Below are 25174 nucleotides of genomic sequence, written 5' to 3'. Positions count from 1 at the left end.
AAACTTAAAAACATTTTTTTTTTTAAAAAAAAGAGAGTAGTGAGGGAAGAAAAGAGGAAGGGAGGGGAGTCTGGACCTGAAATGGAGGATCCCTTCATCATAAACAACTGAGTATTCGGGTTGATCCGTCTAGTTACCAGGATCAGCAAAAGACAACTACGTACATATTGCTGCCAATTTGCTTATCTGTGTTCATTATATTACAATCTATTTGAACTAATTGATAAAAGCTACCATCACTGAGCTCCTACCATGAGACAGGCACTGATTAAAGGCTTTGCAATATGGTGTCTCTAATCTTTCAAAAACAAAAATCTGTTACTAATGAGCAAAGAAGCAGGGGATGCCTAAGGCCATAACAGTTAATAACAGTGGCAGAGTTGAAATTCATAGCAATTTCTCTCTAGCCCCATGTTCGACACCCGTTGCAGATTGGTTCTGGAGAGTGAGATTTGTAGCACTGGTCAAATTAGGCATACATATACCCAATAATAACATTAATTCTGCCCTCTATCCGTATCTGAAAGGAATTCTCACAGTGGTGGATAAGATACGTGTGCAGGATGTTCACTGCTGAGCTGTATGGAGTGGTGAGGAGATGGGAGCAATATGAGTGTCCATCACTGGGGGAATGACTATCCATCACGGGGGGACTGGATAGTTAAAGCATGGTAAACGTACACCACGGTGTAAAATTCAGCAGTTAGCAGTAAGAGACAACACGGAAAAAGCCAGTGATGATAATGTAACATGGAGTAAGTCGTATGATTAACTCAATTCTCCACTTGAAGCCAAAAAAGATACGAGATTTTTAAAAACCCATAAACAAAAATTCTACACTCCCTTACTGTTTAATGGGTAGAGTTTCAGTTTAGGATAATGAAAAAGTTCTAGAGATGGATAGTGGTTACATAACAATGCAAATACACTTAATGCCACTGAATTATATACTTAAAAATGGCTAAAATGGTAAATTTTATGTTAGGTATGTTTCACTCCTGCCCCCACCCCAAAATTCTATACTCCCTGTAAGTCTTACTCATCTCATACTCCTTTCCACACACCCCTACCTGATAAAGTGACTTGTGTAAACCTTTACACAAAACCAATGTTGGCCAAATGGAACTTAATGACTTGCTTCTCCTAAAACGCCAACAATAGGGCTCCTGAAAGCTTACACTTACTTGGGCAATTCCTGCAATAAACGCATTAAAGCAAGTAGACAGGCGCATTTTTTGAGGTGCGATCATGAAGCAACCTTCCTGTTGGTCATAGCCGAGTAAGACGTACAGGTGCCGCTTGACTGTGTTGAAGGCCTTCGCACTGCTGATGTCTGACTCGGCACTGCTCTCGTCCTTGGCCATGAACTTCATGAGCACTGTGATCAGCTGGTGAACTGTCTGGTGGTCGATCCCAGCATCTTCGGGGAGCAAGTCCTTGATGGTGTTGTCATTCTCAGGAGACTGTTGTCCTGTCAGTGCAAGAAAGGCCATCAGTGAGTGGCTCCCTCACAGGGAAGTTCACACTAAAATCACACTAAATGGTGTCGATAAAGCACCATTCTAGCTGCTTCCACTAAATATTGAAAGGGTCTGTTCTGGGCAAATTTAAAGGCAAACTATGGCTACCGAGCAAAGCATTAGTCCAGGGGTGGACGTTATTGTGTCCATCCACGACCAAGTAATTTGGGAGTAATAAGGGAATAGAAATAAAAATAAGGTACTAGAAAGCACGGTTATCTTTGAACAGCAATAAAAATACCTAAATAAGCTTTGTATTTAGCAATTTTTTAAGTCTCTTGGCAAAGTTTTATCCTCAATGATAAAGATAAGTTTCTCTTCCAGCTTTGTAAAATAAGCACATAAAGATAACCACAAAAATAATATCCTAAAATCCACTGAGCACAAAAACATCCACTGAGTTATTTTGTTTAAACTATTATCTCAATTCAGATATGTTCATCAATCAGCTGGTTGGGGTGGCGGGGGGCGGGGGGGGGGGGAGTAAAGTTTTCTTTTCCAAATCCTGAGATATTAGCAGTGTGTGCTCTTTGAAGGATATAGCCAAAGTTATAAATAATAAATTATAGTCCCTGCTATATGTAATGAGAAACATATAAGGGAGGGGACAGACAGAAAGAAAGAAGCATGAGCTTTTGAAAACAGAAAAGTATCACATGAAGGTGAGCTGAGAGTTTACATGGAAAGAAAAAATGCCTCAGTCCTTGACTTACTCTTAACCTAACAAATAATTGTATCTGAGCAGCTCCCTGACACTGACTTTGTCTCTGTTATTTTTCAAAGTCAAAAATTATACCCTGTCTCCACTTGTTTTTCTGCCTCTTCTGATCTGGCTTGGTTTGGGACTTTTGGTGAAGGAAGAGTGAGATTAGCTCTTCTATATTTATGTTTGGGGCCTTATTCAAGGGTTATTTGGGGTTTGAATTCGTGCCCTTTCTTTGACAGGCAACATCAGAATTTCTCAGTTGAAAACAAGGTTTTTGCCTGGTGGCTTAGGTGACACACACCAGCACTCTCGTCTCTCATTCTGCCAGAAAAGTTCTGCTAAACAATGACAGGCTTTGGTTACAAACCATTATAAACCAGACCTTGATTATATCTGGTATAATTGTGGGATGAAGGCTACAAAGAGGAGGTAGGTAGTAATTTATATCCATTAACTCCTCAACTAATTTGGCCAAGTCTCAATCTTTCAGGACACACCCAACAGAAACGAGAAAGAGGAAATACTACTTCTGGGGACTGAGGAAACCAGCTGTCTCAAGGCCAAACACCTCCCTAGAGCAGTGGCATGAAAGTAATGTCAACTTCAGAATTTACTAGTTTAGAAGTGAGGTAACAAGCTTGGCTGTCTAGTTTTCCCCAGATGCTCAGAATAATGTCTGTCTGTTCCAGAGTGATATACTGAGAAGGGGTCATTGGCAGTGGGTGAACAGCAACATTGTCAACTAAGTCTAAGAGCCTCTCATTTAGGGGAAACCACCCGACAAACTTCAATAGGACCCTAGGACATTAACATTTTCTATCTGATAGAGTCTGTGTATGAAGAGTAAATGTGTGCAATGTACTTTAGAGAAGGTTTCACCAAAAACTATTCCTATAAAACCTAAGGACTGTTTATTACAGTGTTCTATATGCATCAATGACAGTGATCAATAATTTGCTAACACCATTATTTATGAGGCACACATCAGCCATCAGGAAAAAATAAGTCATTTATGTGGAACACCCTATGTTACCAAGAGGCCAGAAATGTGAAACATTGCTGTATATTACAATTAAATTAAATGTCTGAAATAGAAGATCAGACCAAAAGCAATACCTATGTAAATCCTCATAAAACAAAATAGGAAAAGTTTAGAGAACCATCTTTCCGGCATTGAAAAATATTTAATCTTGATTTTTTTTTTTTCTCTTCTCCAGACTATTACTTTACAACTAGAAGGAATTATTGCTTTGGGCAAGATCAGGCCAAGAATGTCACAAGTGTGAGAATGTAGGCTCCCTGCAGGGTTCAATGTTATTGTAACAGCAAGTGATGGCTGTTACAATATAGCTCCATTCCTCAATTTATTTCAGCTGGGGGTGGGGGGTGGGGGCAAAATTTAAGGGACTTTGTATCACTATCCTGTGAAGCCACCTCCAAGTTCGGACTGGCTAGACTCCAAAATCCCCGTGTTAAAAATGGAACAAAGGAGCGTTTGTGAAGGAGTCACTCTTTGTTTATGGCCCTAAGTATCCAGGGACCTCAATACAGAAGTAAGGGGGTTCCAAACAAGGCTGAACTAAGACACTGGCTCCTCATATCATTCCATCCTAGTTCAGGTCTAGAAAACAAATCATCAGACTTCATCTTTTAAATATTTCAAAACCCTTCCCATTGTAAGTAGACGTTCATTTAAAAAGTATGTAACCTAACCTTTCTGGTCAAATCCTATTTTCCTAACGATTAAGTACCACTTCACGAATGCCCTATTTTCATTTGAAATATATCTTCATTGATCTTCAGTGTTTTAGTTTTAAGTTTGCTGCTCTTTCTTTGCTTCCCCTGAATAAGCAATAACGAGTGATCTTTAACCATTAAATGTACTGAAGAAAAAAAAAAGAAATAGTTGATGAAACTTTTTCATAAAGTGGAAAAAAAAAATCTTTCAATCCAAAATTTACTCCTCTAGTGTGGGCTTTGCAAGTCTATGCCGTGTCTATTATCTTTCTTTACAACAGCATAAGTTTGTCACTGGGACACTCTCCATTAAAAAAAAAAAAAAAAAAAAAAAAAAAGGTTTCCTTAATCAAATCCCTAAGAAAAATGAGCTTAGAAAAGCTGGAGTTTTCTTTATTGATAAGGACAGTATTACTGGCTTAGTTATCTACAAAGGGTATGAAATTTCCATTTTAAAACTGAAGGACTATGATATTTTCTCTAAGATGTGACAATTAAAACACTTTGGAATTCTAGTTTTGCATCATAGTCTATGAAATTCCTGTATCTGTTTTTAACTATGGAGATTTAACGTGTTGAATTTTTGCTTTTACCATTTCTCTAAAGAAAAATTAAGTATCTTTATAATCATGAGGCAGAGTCACTCCTACCATAAATTTACCATGGACTGTTTCCATCATAATCTGTCCACAGAGTGGCACAACTGATTGAAACTCCAAAGTGTAATATAATTTTATTTGATGATTTGAAACCAGGCAGGATCAGGATCTGCTTTTCCAGACTTATCTCCTATTACTCCACCCCAAATGGTCAACATTCTTACAAGCTGGGCTACATGTGGATCTCAGAACATAGCCAATACTTTCCCACCCTTGTATCTTTGCTCAGGGTGATATACTCTCCCAGCACCCCCAACCCCAGCCAATCTCATCCTATGAATCTCAGAAGCCATTCTTACTACATATCCCCACCCTCCTCTCAGCCTCTCAGAATTTAGGGTGTGATCCCTAAATTCTATAAATCCCCAAAGACAAGAGAAGAGGGAAGATGGGAGAGAAGAATGGGGGGAAATTTCCATTATCATTTCCTAACTCTCATGTGGCAAACTGCAAGGCAGAACTTTTTATTTTATTTTATTTTATTTCATTTACATCCAAATTAGTTAGCATATAGTGCAACAATGATTTCAGGAGTAGATTCCTTAATGCCCCTTACCCATTTAGCCCATCCCCTCTCCCACATCCCCTCCAGTAACCCTCTGTTTGTTCTCTCTATTTAAGAGTCTCTTATGTTTTGTCCCCCTCCCTGTTTTTATATTATTTTTGCTTCCCTTCCCTTATGTTCATCTCTTCTGTGTCTTAAAGTTCCCATATGAGTGAAGTCATATGATATTTGTCTTTCTCTGACTGACTAATTTCTCTTAGCATAATACCCCCTAGTTCCAGCCACATAGTTGCAAATGGCAAGATTTTATTCTTTTTGATAAGGCAGAACTTTTTATTTACTCATTTGCCTATTTCCCTTACGGGAACAAAGGCTCCTTGAAGGTGAATGCTATGTCTTACCCATTTTTATACCGCTCACAGAATATGGGGCAGGTTCTGACATATACTAGATGCTTATTATTCCTAAGTGTCTAAGTACACTGAATTCAAATAAATATCTCTAATAAATACTTCTTCTATATAGGAAAAAAACTGATGAGGTCCCCAAACAGCAAGGAAGTGGCTAAGGAAATAGGGAATATTCCTCTGTGTAAGTGGACTCACTGACCCCCCTGTCAAGCCAACAAGTGATAATTAGGTAGAGGAAGGAAGCATACTTCCATGAGCTTGCTCTGCATCTGTTCAGAGAAACCAATGATCAAGCACTGTAAATGAGTGTGTATTATGTTGGTAGTTCTAATGACACCACCTCATCGATCTCCCTGGCCCATCAACCCAACTTAGACCTTCATTCACAGTTCTGTTGTGTGTGTGCACAGCCACAAAAGGGCTGTAAAGCTGGGGCCAGTGACTAACTCCATATTGTCATGTGCTCCCCATCCTTGCCTTTGCCTCTTCCTATCTCACATCCATGCCTTCCCACCCTATCCACCAGTCAAGGCCTGGCTGTTGCCCCCCAAGTCTCTTCCTGCTGTACCTGCTGTACCTGATGTGAACCAACCTGTAGCACTGTCACATTTACTCTGGAAGAGAGCTTACTTATGTTCATCCTTTATCTCCCTTACTTGACTACAAGCAAGTTGAGAATATAAAAATTTCTGATGTGTCTTTGCATTCTTCATATTTCCTAGTATTGCAGGTGGCCAATAAATGTTTGTTCAATAGAAACTATCATTTCCCAAAATGATTATTTCAAACAGGGCATTCCTATAAAAATAACTGTTCTCTTTGAGTTACTGGATCTTAATGATCAATAGGCATTTTGCAAGTTAGTGAAGATGTGAGTTATTAACCACCTCTAGAAAGAAAAGAGAGAGCCCTTCCAAATTACTTCCAAAGAAGTAATTTGAGCTTGCTCTGCTTGCTCTGCACTTGTAATGCTCTGCATTTGTAATGCTCTGCATTACTTCTTTGGAAGTAATTTGGAGTTTTAGGCTGGGACACTAACGGGGGGGGGGGGGGCGGGGGAAGGAGAGGCCCATACAAGAGAGTTTTATCAATGCTACGTAGCATTGGACACCTTCTCTTGTTGATACAAATTCAGACCAAGAGATCTCAAGATCTCTCTGCAGGCTGGAGTAGAAATGAGAGTACCCATGTTGCTTTAGGGATTAGGATACTTCTAGATCAATCTGGGGATCCTAAATGGGAAGTTCTTTTGGTGTGGACGCTCATGACCTTAAGGCACACTGTAGCAGAAATGAATGCCCAGGTTAGCTCCATAACCAGACTAGTCTTTATGTGGTACAGGGCAGGAACACCCTAACATCAATGCATCAAGAGGTAGTTATAGTGGAGAGAAAGCAAATCAAGTCTCTTGAACTCAAGCATTAGTCTCCAACTAGTTAGTTATATGTGATCTTGAGCAAATTATCTAAGCAGAATTACTTAATCTCTGAGGACCTCAGTTTTCGTATCTACATGTAAAGCAAAATTAATAATAATAATACTTTATACATATCCAGAATTGTGAAATCAAAATTAGATTACTCATATTAAAAACCCTCTTAGTAGATAAAGAGGTACTATACATATATGAAATGTTATTCTTATTATTATATACCTATCATTATTTAATTCTTTAGTCTGGGGGATGAGGAACAGGTTATAATTAAGCTCCCCGTGACCACATGGGGTAGATACTAGTTTTTCACTGGTAGGCTGTTACAACCTATCAAACTGTTATATTATATTCAATTAATATTCAACAGGTATTCTGAATCACCAAAGGTAATTCCTGGTATTCACAGAATCAGTGAAAATATACCTTATAAATAATTATAATTATACCAATTTCAGATTAGCAGGTGAAACTGAACATTTCATCAATTAGGATTAAATAAAGGTGCTGAGCTCCAGTTGGCAGTTACCATGCATGCCTTGCACCAGAGATCAAGATGCCTGGGCTTGAGACCCAGATCTGTCACCAACAGCTTGTGAAACGTGTTCCTTTCTGGGAACTTCAGGTTCCTCTTCTGTAAAATGAGAATGTTAACATACCTCTAATTTTCCAGCTATAATTTCCTGGGAATTTCATTTATGAGCAAAGGTCTTTGATTTGACTCATAAACGTCATAAAGGAATGCAGCTCTTCACTAGCCTTGTGAAGTACACCTTCTATACAAGTGTATTTCTGATGCAAAATTTGCCGTATGTAATATGTAAAAGCTAAGATAAAAAAGCCATTAGTTACAAATCCAATGCCAAAAGGCTCAGCCTAAACAGCAATTAAAATAAGTCTTGCTGCATAATTAAAGGGCATATGCTATATTTCAGGCCCAGTCAATAAGAGGTCTTGCACAGAGAAGCTCAAGACTTGGACGGAACAAAAGTATGTCCCGCAAGTAACAAGTTCTTCAGTTTCCGTTTAATTGCTATCTTAAACCATCCTGTATAATCTTATGATTATCCTGGCATGTCTTTGCTCCCAAGGTAAAAAATATACTGTCTAGTAAACAATAATGCAAAAATGAAAAACTAGTTTGAAATGGCCTCTTAAGCTAAGCCAGTTGTTTCCAAATCTAAACGAGTTTTTATTATGGTGGTGTAAATTACCTTTCCAGGAGCTTTACCTTTATATTTCATATAAACAACGCTGTTATCTGCCCCATTTCTATCTGGTCACTTTTAGTGGGACAATTAAGGCCTGAAGGCTTTTTTTTTTTTTAATGTTTATTTATTTATTTTGAGAGAAAGAGAGGGGGAGGTGCCGAGAGAGAGAGAGAGAGAGAGAGAGAGAGAGGGAGAGAGAGAATCCCAAGTGGGCTCTGCACTGTCAGCGCAGAGCCCGATGAGGAGCTCCATCTCATGAACCTTGAGGTCATGACCTGAGCCAAAATCAAGAGTGGGATGCCCAACCGAATGAGCCACCCAGGTGCCCCTGAAGGCTTTTCTTTTTTAACTTCAAGAAACATATGTATACATTTCCCCAAAGAGAAGTGAGAGGAGTCCTTTGGTTGGATTGTGAAAATGGGTAATAATAATAATTAGAGACTTTAATTGAATAATTAATTCAACTAAGACTTATGACAAAAAGAAAAGATGGGGTAAAAGATAATTTATGAAATTGCATTAAGACTCATCTCAAAAAGACCTCATTGTAGGGAAACTGGATGGATTCCACATTGGTAATGAAGCTAAGGGTCAGAGGTTGTTACTTTTATTCTTTTTTAAATCCCAGTACAACTGAGGCATGAGCAATGCAAACACCAAGGTAGGGGGCCTCAGCCAAGGGCTTGCTGATCCTTCTTTCTCATCAATTTTAAGAGAAAATACACTCCGGCCAACACCTGTCATTGGCATTCATAATCTTTGGGGCTCTCTCTTCCCCCCCACTCCACCCCTAGCTGCCTCTCCTTCTGGCATCATTTTTTATAACACTTAGCATACACGGTCTTGAAAAGCCTCCTTACTTGAAATTTTCCTTTTGAGGCCATTCTGAAGAGTTTATCTTAAAACTATTCTTAGATGAAAAACCAAATGTTCTAAAGCATGATAAATGGGTGGTAATTACCAAGTTTGTTTTTGACAAAAAAGCAGGTATTCAGACCCTTCACAACCCTCCCAATGCACTGTGGCATTTGTACAGACAACATTCGATCTGTCCCAGCCTTGCCAGTGCCCCCTCAATCCTTAGGATCGATCCTTCATGATGAACTGTAATCTCTCAAGGGACATCAAATGGTAGTTACACTGAACCAAGTTGAATATGATCCTATGGTCTTCCAAACAGTTGAAATCCTCCTTCCTCAGAGACACAGAAATGCGCGTAGAGTCGCAAATAATCAAGGATGGCTACGGGGGATGGGTGAGTGATGGTGGCTCCAATGTATAACCTTTTAAAATGTAAATGAAATGTATGTTTTTTCCTATAGCAGGTATAGATGAACATAATATTTCTATGTGTAAATACACATACAAATATAAGCAGAATGTATACTTCTAGTCATAACGGCTCTCTGGGAAAAAAGTGCATATTCAGGTAATGTGATACCTCTTACTGGACCAAAAGTGAATGGGATCAAAAAGTCATCTGCCCACGTTAAGAGAGACAGAACTGCTATGTCAGGGGCTCAAATGCTTGGGCCTCTGGGGTAAGACCCTTCCAGTTTGCAAACCCTAAATCTACCACTCTGGTCCAGTTACAGGCACTGCATTCTTTACCTTGTGCACCTGGGGTATGGACACTTGCACACAGCCCTTCCACGTCAGAAGTACCTACCTGGTGTCTGTTCGGGTGTCCCACCGAGAGCTGGAGCAGACTGCTCATGCCTGGTCAACCTCATAGCTTAAAAATCAACAACAACTCTATTTAAATAAGCATTAAAAACAACTTGAGCCTAGAAAATACACTCAGCGCTAACTCACTGGATAGGAGGGGCATGTTCAAGTTTCGTTGTCCCATTTGTAATTAATGTTGCACAAGAGATGTTTGAGTCACAAAAGCTTTGTGGTTTTATGTGAATCTCAAGAACATCCTTGAATGTTATTTAAACTCTTAATCTTCAAAATTGTTATGTGGAGTCAGTTAACAAGAAAGAACAATAAATGAACTTTATATCCCCAAAGTGACGAGTTAAGTTATAAAAGAACTGAGAAATTCATAGAAATTGTCATTTATTTAATCTAGATATCAGTTTCTAGGATCTGATTCAGTCTTTCCTGTAGCCTAGCACTAATACAGGTTATTCCTAAATGGCCACCTGCTATTATCTCTGCTCCCTGAAAAACTGAGCTATTGGTGGCTTAAAGGGCTTTCATTGACTCCTTCCAAACTTCACAAAATCACATTTCTATAGCTTGTCATAAATTAGAGAAAAATGCAATAAATAAAATCAAATCATATTTATGATTCAAAATGATTATGCTATATTAGGTTGTCTTCTAATAAATGCCAATGAAAAAAGCAAACCTTTTCACTTCTGACAGGATAAGAAATATGTCTTATGGGGTTGTGTTATGGATATCACAGCAGTTGTTTAAAAATTAAATCATTTAATAAATTTTACAAGTTAGTAACGTATTTAAATGTGCCCATTCACTGGTATGGTGATTTAGTTATGAATTTTTAATTATTCGTCATTCACGAGCCATTGCTAATCATTAGTGGTCATTTAGTCATTTGGTAATTTAGGGAAATTTTTGTTCTCTTTCCAAGTGCAATATAAAGAAAGACCTTTAGAAAACAAGTATATGTGGTCTTTTTTTAAGTTGGCGATGAAGCTTCTTTTTATGTATAAATTATCTGGCGAAGTTGTGCAGAAATTCAACTTCTCCTCAGCCTGGTTCTTCCTTTTCAAAAGCAACCCTTATTTTTGGTTTGTCTGGGAGCTTGTTTGACTGTCTCCATCATGCATGAAAAGCAAATGTACGCCAAATTTCCACTCTGCCTCCTCCGCTGCCATGGGTCTGACCTGTCTACGTCTTTTTGGGGAAGCTCTTTGGTTACAAGGTTGGTCGTGCACACCTTCGTATCATAGGACTTAGGAGCGAATGGGGCTTCTGCGTTTCTGGCCAGGCCTCAGTGGATTTGTTGCCGTCTACATTTCAAAACAATCTACTGCTGGACCAGGGCTTTGCTTCACCCACAAACTGGAAAAAGCCCCCCATAGCACTGACATCCCTGGGGTGACCCTCTAGAGAATCTGAAGCCCAAAACTGCTGAAGGAGCTCAGTTTGCTAAATATGCTACTCTCTGTGAACATTCGACAAGACAAGGCAGCCTGAGAAAGACATTAAACAGATTTCAAGGAAGGATGGAAGAAGATACTCAACGAATTTTGGAAGTTAAGGTCTCAGGGAGGGAGAGGGCCCTCTTGGATTCCACAGGCCCCTTCACGCTGTCTCTCAGAGAACGCACACTCTTCTGGCGGTTCCTCGCAAAACGAGCCCTCTTGATCTTCCACAATGCCGCATCACTGAGATTAGCGACATTGGTCCTTACAGCAGTGATAGCTGTGCAAAAGGAATCAGATGTCATTTTCTTTAACAGGCTACGTAGCACAACTAGTTTGAAACAATCCATCTGTGTATATTTTCAAGATTAAAATACATCTTTCATGGATACATGAATCATTCATCTCTCTTTCTGTGGTGGGTCTTATATAAAAAGTCATCACTATAGAGGCACCTGGGTGGCTCACTCGGTTAGGCATCCGACTCCTGATTTCTGCTCAGATCATGATCTCACGGTCATGAGATGGAACACTGCATCTGACTCTGCACTGGGCATGGAGTCTGCTTGGGATTCTCTCTCTCCCTCTTCCTCTGCCCCTTTCCAGCACTCTTGCTCTCAAAAAAAGTCATCGCTATTGCCTATCATGACTATTGCCTATGATTTTCCCTTTTTCTTATTTTTAATTTTTTAAAAATTTTATTTTAGAGAGAGAGTATGCAAGTGGGGGAGAGGGGCAGAGAGGCAGAAGGGAAGAGAGAGAGACTCTTAAGCAAGCTCCATGCTCAGTGCAGAGCTGGACACAGGGCTCAATCCCACGACCCTGGGATCATGACCTGAGCCAAAAATCAAGAGTCAGACATTCAATCGACTGAGCCACCCAAGCACCTCTCACCTATGATTTTTCTGTTTAGACTGTAAGATTGCATTGTCTAATTTTTATTATCACTGGATAAATGGTTGAGTGACCAACTTTTCCCATCTATTTAGAACTGTAGGTAACTAACTGATTAATAAGCATGTAAGAGTGAATTTGCAAAGTGTAAATATATCTCACAAAACTGTTCACAAACATTGCGTGATGACTGAATAATATTTAAGAAACACACCATCAGAAATGGTTATCATAGGTCCTCAGGGAAATGAGAAGAGTTTTGAGGCTGGAATGCCAGAAAATGGTTAACCTATGGATTACTAAAGAGTTACTCAATAAATATTTGATAAACTGAGTTCATGAAGTCAGGGTATCCTTCATAATGGGAAATTAAGTTACAGGCATAGTATTGTCTGCTTTTCTAGCAGGTACAAAAACAGTTACTGTGACTGTTTAAGGCAAGCTCTTCTTTTGCTTACTTGTAGGAAAAGGAAATTCTTTGTTACAATCCAAATGTAGCTGAGCTTCCAAAGAAAGAGTCTCAAATCTGTTGACAAAGAACTCCCAGCTCAAAGCAGGAATATCTTGCTTAAGAAAATGCAGGAGTAAAAGCTTGCTCAGTATTGTGGGTCGATCTTTAACCACAGTATCAAACTGGAAATCAAGACAAAGACACAGACCCTGGGGTAGAGAGGGGAGAAAAGGTAAGTCAGATGTAAACATCTAAGCTACTTCAAAGCAGCTACACTAAGCAAAGTCAGTAAAACGAGGTAACCTCCTCAATCCATACATATAATGTAATATAGGATAATATAATGTAGAATACTCCAACTAAAATCTTTTTTCATTGCAAGTCTGGTAGAAATAAAATACAGAAGAGGAACTTCTACTTGTAGAATCTCTCTTGAATTTTAGTTCAGAAATCTAAATTAAATGTATGTTATTGGTTTTTAGATGCATTCCCTAATAACCACTTGATCCAAATGCTCTCAAACCAATGTTTCTTTTTTCAATGTCTGTAGTTTCTATCAAGAGAATCATACTTCCAAAGCTACATTGTAGAATACACAATACGGTTTTCTAATTCCCTTTCAATGCTATATTCTGTGGTTCTGAAAGAAAGTAAACTCATCTTGTCATCTTGGAATATGAGTGGAACACAGAATCTTAAAAAATCAAAGTTGGAATGGATTGAGCTTCCATTTCTCTAGTATATGAGCCTGCTTACCATTCCCCCGGCTCCTCTTTTTTAAAATTTATTTATTTAAATTCAAGTTAGTTAACATACAGTGTACTATTGGTTTCAAGAGTAGAACCCGGTGATTCATCACTCACATATAACACACAGTGCTCATCCCAACAAATGCCCTCCTTAATGCCCATCACCCATTTAGCCCATCCCCCCACCCATGAAACTTAAAAGCCATGCTTCACTCAACCATTCTATTAATTCATTCAACTCTCATCTGTTGAGTGCCTCCTACATTCCACACCCTGAGCAGGGATAGGACCAACAGAAAAGGCCTATCCAGAAGACAACTGGGAATTTTTATAAGAGAAGATGTGAGTCCACACTTAGCAAAACCATCTCATTTCTCAGCTCCTGTGCTTTCTTCTTGGTCCCTTTTAGAGGAAGAACCTTTACTCTGGATTGGAAGCAGTGTATACACTCAATAGTTAAGAATGTGGACTTTATTATGACTCAGACCTGAGTTTGCTCTGCCACGTACTAGCCATGTGACTCTGAAAAAGTTACCTACCCCTTCTGACCCTCAGCTTCTCTATCTATAAAATGGGAACCCACAAGGTTATTGTGGGATTAAATGAGACCATGGATGATGGGACACTTCTAATACACTGTCCTGGAAAGACAGGACCTATCTGACAAATTTTAACTTTTGCCATGATTATTAATTTTAATTATAATGATATAATAATAAGCCAGGTGCCATTGTGGGGAAACAGGAGATCAGACCTTTGGAGGTTCTAGTCTCCGTTCTACTACTAATTCACTCTGTGTCCTTTAAAAAGTCACATTCTGGGGCACCTGGGTGGCTTAGTCGGTTGAGTGTCCCAACTTCAGCCTAGGTCATGATCTGGCTGTTCCTGAGTTCGAGCCCCACATCAGGCTCTGTGCTGACAGCTCAGAGCCTGGAGCCTGTTTTAGATTCTGTGTCTCCCTCTCTCTCTCTGCCCCTCCCCCGCTCATGCTCTGTCTCCCTCAAAAAAAAAAATAAATAAAATAAAAAATAAAAAGTCACATCATCTCTCCGAGACTTGGCTTCTCCAATTATAAAATAAAGGTGCCAAACAAAATAAATGCACAACTCTCTCCAGGTCTCATATTTCATGTTCCTTTGACTTTAATTTGTGGTGTTTCATTTTGATAGCATATTTGCCTTCTCATGTTTTGCTTTGATTTATACAATAATTCATCACAGAGATTTCTCTTAAAGTAACTAGCAATTAAAGACAAGAGCTCCCAGCCCAGGAACCAGCCAAATAGTATAAGATAAACCAGCTTAGTGTAAAAATCTGCCATAAAAAAAAAAAGTTATACCATAATTATATCTGTCAAAAGTGACATCGCCATATGGACAAAGATAAGAAAGTATTGACAAATAAAAACAAAAGGTCTGTTAATAAGGTGTGGTTCTGGGATATTTTCCCATTTGAAAATTCCCACTGTTTTTGTCCTCCTTCTCCTCCTCCTCCTCCTCCTCCTCTTCCTCATCATCATCATCATCACTACTGTATGTGTTTATACCGCTACGATTTGATTGACCAGAGCACCATCTGCAGAGCAGATAACACACATCTGAGGGCCGTCACCTGCAATGCCGGCCTCTTTATGGTGTCAAGCAGGAGACCGGCCCTGGTAGCCACGGCTGGGTTGACATCCTCCACAGCTGTCAGAAAGCAGCAGAAGGCATGTGCCAGGGAGTACTTCAGCAGGTGGTTTTTGGTGACTGAGTGAATATCCAAAAATCTACAAATTACAGCCACTTTCTCCACTGCAAAGTAAAAGGCAGAGGGGAAAAAAGGGGGGGGGGACATTTAATAAGCTAAGAACTGAACACATAAAGAAAAAGTTAACTCTGGGCCCCCACACACTATTTTGAAATACCAAAAGGAAATTTTAATGCCACCTTCTTGCATGTTCCATCTCATCTGGCAACAGAGACCATTTCTACCTAGTGCAGTACTTTCCTGTGGGTTTGCCTTTTTTTTTTTATGGTCTTCCTCACTGTTTACTTCAAACTACATTTCAAACTATTCAAAATGTCTCCATGCTCATTTCTTTGTCCATTCCATAAGACCTTCTGTGGACCACACAGGGAGACAGGAGGTGTCCACCAGGCCTGGCTTTAGATTCTAGATCCCCTACTCCACCCTTAATATGTCATGATGTGAAATGACAACAAATGGACTTCCCAGGGCTATAGCAGCCACTTATTTTTTATATGCAATATATGCTTTCTTACTTGATAGATTTTTTTAATTAAGTTTCTTTAATTCTAGTACAGTTAACATACAGTGCTATATTAGTTTCAGATGTGTAATATAGTGATTCAATAATTCCATACATTGCTCAGTGCTCATCATGGTAAGTGTACTCTTTAATCCCCATCACCTATTATCTCACCCATCCCCCCACCCTACTCCATAAGTCAGTCAGTCTAATTATTCTGAAACTCTATATTAAATGACTCCAGGGGCGCCTGGGCGGCTCAGTCAGTTAAACGTCCAACTTCAGCTCAAGTTGTGATCTCACAGTTCATGAGTTTGAGCCCCACATTGGGCTCTGTGCTGACAGCTTGGAGTCTGGAGTCTGCTTGGGATGCTGTGTCTCCCTCTCTCTCTGCCCCTTCCTTGCTCATGCTCTGTCTCTCTCTGTGTCTGAAAAATTAATAAACATTGAAAAAATTATATTAAATGACTCCAGGCACCCTTAAAACATGGCTTTATAAGAAGTTAAAGTAACTAGTTAAGTAACAGAGTGCCATGAAAATAAAACTTTCATTACTTTGTTGAAAGCATTCCAGCAGCCTAGAATATTCTTCCTGTTCTCCTCTACTTATTGCTATTGCACCATCTTAAAGAATATGCTGCTGAGATTCTACTTGTTCTGTAAAGTCTACTCTGACCTAGAATGGCCTTTTGGTCTCATGAACTCCTACAAAAATACTACTCATTTACATCCTATTCATTTACATAAGATATTTGTGTGCTCATATATAGCTATATGACATGTCTTCTTTTGTGGTCTTGAGTTATATTTGTATCTTTAGTTTCTTTTTTTAAATTTTTTTTAACGTTTATTTACTTCTGAGAGACCGAGAAAGAGACAGTGTAAGCAGGTGAGCAGTAGAGAGAGAGGGAGACACAGAATCTGAAACAGGCTCCAGGCTCTGAGCTGTCAGCACAGAGCCCGACGCGGGGCTCAAACTCACAGACTGCAAGACCATGACTGAGCTGAAGTCGGACACTTAACCAACTGAGCCACCCAGGCGCCCCTGTATCTTTAGTTTCTTAACCTCCTACGTGTTTATATTTGGCTTGATCAATTAAATTAGTAGTTTCTTGAGAGCAGGAATCTGCTCTTACATTTCTTTTTATTGGTCCCATAGTACCTAGTACATATAATACTTATCAGTAAATTCACCAATTCACTTATTTTAAAAACATATACTTAAAAATATATTTATATATTTAAAAATGTGTGTGTGTGTGTGTGTGTGTGTAACTAAGAAACTATCCCAGGTACTTGGAGGAAGATGAAAGTAAGTGGAAAATGAATTGTTACAGACTCAATGTTTGCGTTCCTCTCCCTCCACACCAAAATTTGTATGTTAAAGCCCTAACCCCAATGTGATGGCATTTGGAGGTAGGGCCTTTGGGAGATAACTAGGTTTAAATGAAATCATGAGGGCAGGGCCCCCATGATGGGATTTGTATCATTATAAGAAGAGGAAGGGAACCAGAGCTTTCTACCTTTCTCTCTACCATGTGGGACACAGAGAGGAGGCAGTCATCTACAAGACCGGGAGGGAGACCTTGCCAAGGAACCATATGTGCCGGCACCTTGACCTTGGACTTCCCAGCCTCCAGAACTGTGAGAAATAAATGTCTGCTGTTTAAGTCCCCCAGTCTACGGTGTTCTGCTACTACACGAGCAACCTAAGCACACTAACATATGAGTCATTCACAAGTCTTGGCTTAAAAGTCAAGTCAACGAAAAGAAATAGGAAAGGCACAGCTATAACTGAAATGTAATTTTTAAAGCTATAAATGCCACTAATGAGGTGTAAATAAAATGCCAAGGAGACCAAGAGATAAAGAAATAACTTTCCACTGAGGGAACCAAGAAGGTGGAACTCACTAGTGGCATTTGAAAGAGGATCAAATGGAGGCAGCATTTGAATGGACCTTGAAGGAAAGAGGATTTCAGATGGACAGCAGAGGGGCCAAGGCAAGGGTGATGGGAAGCAAGAAGCGATGGGGAAACTGCAAGGGTATGTTAGATAGAAGAGTAGGAAATGAGGCTGCAAACACTCACATTTAGACATCCAATGCGACAACATTGGATTTATCATATAAACCAGCCCCAGGGATTCACCTGGCACTGAAAAATAAGAACTCTTTGAGGTGGCTACAGATTACAGATGAACTCTTAACATATAACAGTCAACTCATCTAATGGAACTTCCATTTCTTGGAGGAATTTTGGACACACTAAAATACACAGAACCATTCAGTAAGGCACACCACGGCACGTGGGCCCTGCTTGGTGCTCCCTAAGAATAGGAGCCCTAGCAGACTGGGATGACAGTGAAGGCAGCAGATGCAAGGCTATAAGAACATGTCCAGGTTCCTTCCTTACCATGTTCCTCTGAGCACCTGCCATTCTAAGCACCAAGAAATTATACCCATCACTGCACCAGACTTGGTCCCTGATGTTTCAATGGCAAGGGCATAACAGCAGACTATCAAACTTCACTGAATTGCCTGCAGACTTTGTTAAAAATGTAGATTCCTGGCCTTACCAAAAATCTGCACTTTTAACATCCCCAGTTACTTTGTACCATGTTGTATTATATATTATGTTGACCACATAATATCATGTATTATGTTGACTATATAACTTATCATTCAAGCCAGGATCTATTTGAGAGTAAACAATTGTACAATTAATAAATGTACCTAGGAAACAGTCATAAAATAGGACTATCCCAGGCAAACCTGAACAGGGTCTTCCTCCATAAGAACCACTTTGCAAAATACTATTATAGAGGAAGCTCGATTAAGTTGAACCACCAAAGAACACTAGCAAGGAAGACAGCACTCTTTAAAAAGAAAGGAGAAAAGGGAAAGCCAACAAGAGACATCATGACTGGACATCTGGTTTACCTTGTAACCCCAAGAGAATTTTTAAGCTAACACAGAGGTTACCTGCTTCAAACCTCATCTTCCAGTCTTTGCTGTTGAAATTGCCATTTATAATTGTCCAGAAGATGTCAGCACCATGAGGAAGTGACAAAGCATGGAGAAGCAGAGGAACTGCTAATGAAGACAGTTGGGAGAACTCAGATTTGACGACTCTCCACAGGCTGAGGAAGCAACAAGAAGCAAAGTGGTCAAAGTTGTGATAATGTTTCTAGACAACAAATATGAGGGTGTCTGGGTGGCTCAGTCGGTTAAGCGTTCGACTTCGGCTCAGGTCATGATCTCACAGTTTGTGAGTTCGAGCCCCACATTGGGCTCTATGCTGACAGCGTGCAGCCTGCTTAGGTCCTCTGTCTCCCTCTCTCTCTGCTTCTCCCCCACTCACACGCATGCTCTCTCTCTCTCTCTGTCTCAAAAATAAATAAACTTTTAAAAAAAGGAAACAAACACAATTATCTTAGTTTATGGGAAATGTCGTTAACAAGCGACTGGTAGGAATGCTTTTGGTGAAATTACAGTCATCCACAAGACTATAAACCTCTGGTAAACTTTTCCTATGCTCTGTTCTGTTCATTTTTTTAAAGAGATTCCTTTTATGTAACAACATAGGAAAACGCCACTTAATATTACATATTAACATAAAAATTAAAAATCGTATATTAGAAATCAGATATATAAATGAGCAATGACTCAAACACTATACAAAACTGACATTAGTTCTGGGAGTGAAAGTGATTCTTTTTTAAAATTTTCTTATAGTGAACATCTGGGGAGTTTTGTTGGTTTTGCCTGCCCAGCAGCCTTTTCCTCTTTATTCTAGCAAAGAACAACTCTTTCTCTGTTAAGAACAGCCTCTCCACCCACTGGCAGGCCTGTCATTCAAGGTCTCCCCCTTCCTTAATCATCAAGAGTGAACACAAAACCAAGGTTTTTCAAAGTAGTTGAAGGAAGCAAACCATATACTAGAGCTGACAGAAAACCATCTCAGTGACACAAAAAAAAACCCCTGGATTTCACCAGTTCCATATGGCCTTCCCAATTCTCTAAGGCAGCCTTGTTTGAAATTAGGAAAATAATGTCCTTCCCCAGATCCGTCATTGTCCGTCATGGCTTTGGTATCAGAGTGGTACTTTGAGGAAAAACCTTGGCTACGTACCCCAAAGGCCAAGGTGGAGACCCCACAGCACCAACAATTGATTTGGCCTGGGTCAATGGCCTGTAAGAGGCTGCTTTAACAACAAAAGTCAGTCCACATAGGATTCCCACTCCCATGGAATTCACAGAGCTTCTGCCTAACTACTCCTGACCCTGCTCCTTCAATGGCTTTTGCCTGGATTTGCTCATCCTTCTGTCCAGATCAGTCCTAGTCTTCCCCATATCCAGCTCAGCCAGGTCTACCCTTCCACCAGCTCCTCCCATTACACCTGTAGAGTCGCCATTTTATCATGAGGAAAGTTCTGGAGACCCTCCACCTTTCCCATTGTATGCTTCTGTACTGGTTTGAACCGTATTCCTACCCAAAATATTCCTAATCCCAACTAAGACTTCTTTTCCTTCTCTTTCATACTTTTCTCCCAAATATCAATCCTCCTCTGATTTCATTTGCCTCCCATCTTAGCCTGGATCCCAGAGTCAACCATTTCCTTACTCTAAAATTCCTTGTCCCCCTGACTTCTACCAAAATCACAAATCCCCACTTCTGAATAAACCCACATTGCCCCCTTTTCTCATCCACTCTCAGACCCCTGGGACTAACTTGTCCTACTAATTCCTGCTAACTTGATCCACCACAAACTGGTGCTAACTAATTTCAGCTTGACCCTGAAGCTGGTCATTCTTAGATTACTTCTGGTGGACACCCTACTGCTTTCTTCTATGAGTTATTCCATCCTTTTTTCCATGTTCCTTGAGCTCCCAACCTAATCTCTATCCTCCTCCCTCTCAGGAAAAGACATTAGCACTCATTATTCTTAAGGTTCAGTAATGAGCTCTCTTTGACACGTTATTACTCTTTTCCTTAAAATATATTTCCTTACAAAGGAAAGAACATCCTTCCTCTCTTCCACCCACCCTTTGTTCTTGATCACATATTCTTGCCTTCCAGGACCTGGCTCTACCAACTACTCCCTTTCCTCTGAGCCATTCCACTGACAATAAATATTTTCAGATCTTTATCCTAAAAAATCTTTGACATCTACTCCTTTTCCCCTCTAAATATCTGATCTCTCTCTTCCTTCTCTAACAAACTTTTCAGAAGAAAGTTCTGTGTTATATCTTTACATTCCCAAAGCCCTTGCAATATGCTCTTTGCACTCCCTTAAATGTGGGTGGTCCCTAAGGATCCCTCTCTAGGGATCCATATTCATGCTATTTAAGTACAACTCTGACCCTGTTCACTGTTTTAAGATCTTCCATAGATCTCCAAACATCATAAAATGAAGTCCTTATCTTCAAGGCTATTCACACTTGCATCCCAACCTACTTCTCTAGCTTTATTTTCCATTACTCCCCTAAAGCCACACCATGCAGCAAAAAATAAAACCTTGGTACCACCTAAGTATGCACTACTCACTTCTTGTCCCTTCCTTCTAACCCTGCCATCTTTACTCTTGACATTCCAACTTTCCACAAAATGTCCTGCCCATCTCACATCTCTACCTGTTAAAATTTTATCATCCTCTCAATGTCTATCCAAATGGTATCTGTTCCTGAGCCCTTCTCTAGTCAACCAGAAATGATCACTCCCACCCTCAAACTATCCAAATAGTCCATCACACATCCCTTGGATTGACAGTGACTCACATATACACAGGGTGACCATGTGTCTCAGTTTATACCAGATCTTAGTCTACTTAATACTTATTGTTTGAGGTCATTATGAACATCACCCCTTCTTCATTCTCAAAAGTAGACCAATGTGAAGAGCAAATTATGTCGTCACCTTCTGTAAAAATAGTATTCACCCCCTTCCAAACTAGATTGTGAATTCCCAAAGTGCCTAGAATAAAAACATGTATCATAAACCCCCAATAATATTTGTTGAATGAATGACTCAATAAATGAAAAAATGAGCGAAGACAGATAAAGCCTCAAGTCAGTTTTGTCACCAAAACTTTTCTTACCACCTCATTCTCTTACATATAAATGAGGATAATATTTTTCTGATTTCCTTCCTGGAAGACAATAAGTTACTTTAAGGTTCTCAGGAAGAAAAACTCTATATAAATCCAGGGCAATATTTTATTATTTTTCTTAAAATGCTTCAAAAATGTCTAAAAATTACCTTATCAGACAATATGCAGAGAGATTTCTGATGTCTGTTAGCACTTCTATTTCAAGTAAGAAATTGAGTAAGTCTTTAGTAGCAATGTTATACTAGATAATACTATGTATAGAGTAACTTAGCACATGTTGACATTTTTCTAGGGGACACTATATTCTTAAGCTATCCAACAACTGATTTCTAACTATTCCTTTTTTTGCCTTTTCTATTTCTAAAGAATCTAGCATTTTTCCCCTTCCCCTCCCCCATGGTCTTCTGTTAAATTTCTCAAGATCCACATATAAGTGCAAACATATGGTATCTTTCTCTGACTGACTTATTTCACTTAGCATAATACCCTCCAGTTCCATCCACATTGCTTGCTATAAATGGCCAGATTTCACTCCTTCTCATTGCCAAGTAGTATTCCACAGAGAATAAACTGAAGGCTAATGGGGGGGTGGAGGAGAGGAGAAAGTGGTTGATGAGCATTGAGGAGGGCACTTGTTGGGATGAGCACTGGGTGTTGTATGGAAGCCAATTTGACAGTAAGTTATATTTAAAAAATAATAAATAAATAAAGAATCTAGCAAACAAAATTACTATTCCTCATGTTTAAATACTTAAAAATCAGACTCAATCAAAGAAATAGAAGTTATACCTATGACAATAAAAACAAAGAATGTTCAGTCCCTATTAGCAGAAGACAGAAAATAAATTAAAGTGAAATGATATTGATCATTAACTATCCATTATTTATTGATTGTTCAATATTGATATGCCAATTAATTTTATTGATACAAAGGAATAGACAAAAATTTATCAGGCAAACATAAGACAGTGCCTACGATATGTTTTTAAATTTTTTTTTACAGTTTATTTATTTATTTTGAGAGAAAAAGAGACAGCACAAGTGGGAAAGGGGCAGAGAGAGAGGGGAAGAGGGAGAATCCCAAGCAGGCTCAGCACTGTGAGCACAGAGCACGACCTGGGGCTTAAACCCATGAAACTGTGAGATCATGACCTGAACCAAAACAGAGTCAGATGCTCAACCAACTGAGCCACTCAGGCATTCCTACAATATGTTTTTAAAAGCTAATAAAAATGAACTGATTAAACTCGTAAGGTAAGTAAAAATATAAAAACCAGGAGTTTCCTAAACTTTAGCTGTAATCAGAAAATATAATGAGTGGAAAAAAATAAGGTTTGTAATAACACTAAAATTTCTTTCTGGAAAAGAACAACAACAACAAAAAAGGCAGAATGAAAATAATGAAAAACATTTGAGGAAAATAAAAGAGGACTTGAATAGAGAAGTCTTATAATTTTTTAAAGGAAATGTTCTTAATTAATCTATACATTTATTTCAAATTTCATCAAAACCCAAATGAAATTTGAAATTAAAAAAAAATCTAAATAAAGTCTTTTAAGAAAAATAGACATTGGAGAAAAACAAAGATAATTATAAGATTAACGAGACTGCCCTAAAATATAATAAATGATATACTGAAGTTAAAAAAAAAAAAAGTCATTCCTATAGGCAATTGGGCTGTCCAGGCTCCCAGAAATAACCCAAATGAGTTGGTAAGACTTGTCCTAACTTTGATTTTCATAGCTAAGGTCTAAAATAGAAACAAACAAACAGGAAGACTTACCTTGCAATCAACATATGATCCTGAATGTAGGCTAAAAATTGAGGATGGTCTTTTCTAGCAATGTATAAACACTCTCCATGTAGACAGAGAATCTTCAGGCAATTGAGCATATTAAAAAGAATGTCTGGCTCTTCAAACTTAGCCATTTCCTATGCACAGAACCACATGGTTACTGAGTTACCCTAAATAGCAATGCCACCAAAGCAAACCCTTAAATATCTCAAAAAACATACCTGGAAAATGGTGTATATTAGTCTCAAAGTTACTGGAAGCTGTTGGTAGCAAAACTTTCTCTCAGTGTCATTCTTTATTGCTGTGAAGAAATTATTACACAAAGGTTAGCATACCTCTTCCTTTCCCACCACTCATGACCTGATAAAGACCATAAAACCAAGAGGAGTAGAAATAAATATATACTACATTAAAAGGCATGTTATGTAATGCTTTTATTGGCTTTCCAGGGTAGCATATATCCCTTCTATGATGCAATTTCAGGAAACCTTCTAGATTCAGGGTTCTCAGCTTCCCTTTTCCACTGTAGCCCACCATATATTCAGATGTCCTTGACTCCCTAAAGCCACCCCATCCCAGCCCTATGCTCCTGTGGTCAGAGAGTTTGGCTGCTACCTATAGGGCCTCGTGTCTGACTAGGTATGCCTTCCTTATTGAAAAGGAGATAAGAAGGTATTAAAGAGAGGTATTCAGGTTGTATTAGCACCTAAGGAGGAATTTATCCCATGGACTCATGCCAAAGGGAATTTTTTTTAATGTTTTATTTATTTTTGAGAGATAAAGGGAGACTGAGCATGAGCAGGGTAGGGATGGGGGCGGGGGGGAGACACAGAATCCAAAGCAGGCTCCAGGCTCTGAGCTGTTAGCACAAAGCCTGACATGGGGCTCAAACTCACAAGCAGTGAGATCATGACCTGAGCTGAAGTCAGTTGCTTAACCATCTGAGCCACTTAGGCACCACTGAATATGCCTAACTTCTTTAAGACACCTGGAGGGGCGCCTGGGTGGCTCAGTCAGTTAAGTGACCCACTTCGGCTCTGGTCATGATCTCACAGTTTGTGAATTCGAGCCCTGATCTGGGCTCTGTGCTGACAGCTCGGAGCCTAGAGCCTGCTTTGGATTCTGTGTGTGTGTCTCTCTCTCCGCCCCTACCCTGCTCATGCTCTCTCTCGAAAATAAACATTAAAAAATATTTTCTTTAAAGAAGTTAGGCATATTGAAATCAGAACAACTACTCATGATTTTATTTTCCTGTGAGTCTAATACCTTTGCTCCTACAGTGGGGATGGTGGTCTATGGTACATGAGGCATGCTAGAGAAAAGAATTCACAAGTTAGCCAGATGCAAAAACTAATCTAAAATGTTTTCAAATCACTATTCTAAGTTTTGGCAATTACTGGAACCAGAGACAACAGGAGTCAAACTCTCTTAGCATATACACTAAATAGTTCATTAGCAATCTTGCACTTGAATGTTATTTTAATATCTTTCTTTTTTTTTTTTTTTTGAGAGAGAGAGAGAGCAGGAAAGAGGGGCAGAGGGAGACAGAGAGAACTTCAAGCAGGTTATTGGATCATAAGTGAAATCCTTGCTTCCTTTAGGGCCTGGGGCACAGAAGCTGCA

At 39.3% G+C, this 25174-nt stretch overlaps 1 protein-coding gene across 22 annotated transcripts in view; it reads right to left on the bottom strand.

The window, feature by feature from the left end:
- The window catches only part of UNC79 (unc-79 homolog, NALCN channel complex subunit), a 266834-nt gene that overhangs the window by 98724 nt on the left and 142936 nt on the right, over positions 1-25174 (bottom strand). For 18 of the 22 annotated variants that reach the window (XM_019462133.2, XM_019462137.2, XM_053889744.1 and 15 more), the window contains 8 exons: positions 23773-23852; positions 23540-23688; positions 18629-18786; positions 15008-15189; positions 12655-12856; positions 11403-11582; positions 9850-9915; positions 1185-1471 (listed from right to left, as the gene is read on the bottom strand). In XM_019462133.2, coding sequence (XP_019317678.2) covers positions 1185-1471; positions 9850-9915; positions 11403-11582; positions 12655-12856; positions 15008-15189; positions 18629-18786; positions 23540-23688; positions 23773-23852 — 1304 coding nt within the window. The remainder of the gene's footprint in view (positions 1-1184; positions 1472-9849; positions 9916-11402; positions 11583-12654; positions 12857-15007; positions 15190-18628; positions 18787-23539; positions 23689-23772; positions 23853-25174) is intronic. The other 4 variants (XM_053889747.1, XM_053889736.1, XM_053889737.1 and 1 more) reach the window with 1 other exon arrangement.

The sequence above is a fragment of the Panthera pardus genome, unplaced genomic scaffold (assembly GCF_024362965.1).
Source record: "Panthera pardus isolate Hobbes unplaced genomic scaffold, ASM2436296v1 HiC_scaffold_24, whole genome shotgun sequence".
Taxonomy (NCBI): Eukaryota; Metazoa; Chordata; class Mammalia; order Carnivora; family Felidae; genus Panthera; species Panthera pardus.
Note: the sequence above shows the minus strand (reverse complement) of the source record. Positions and strands in the feature narration are given on the sequence as shown.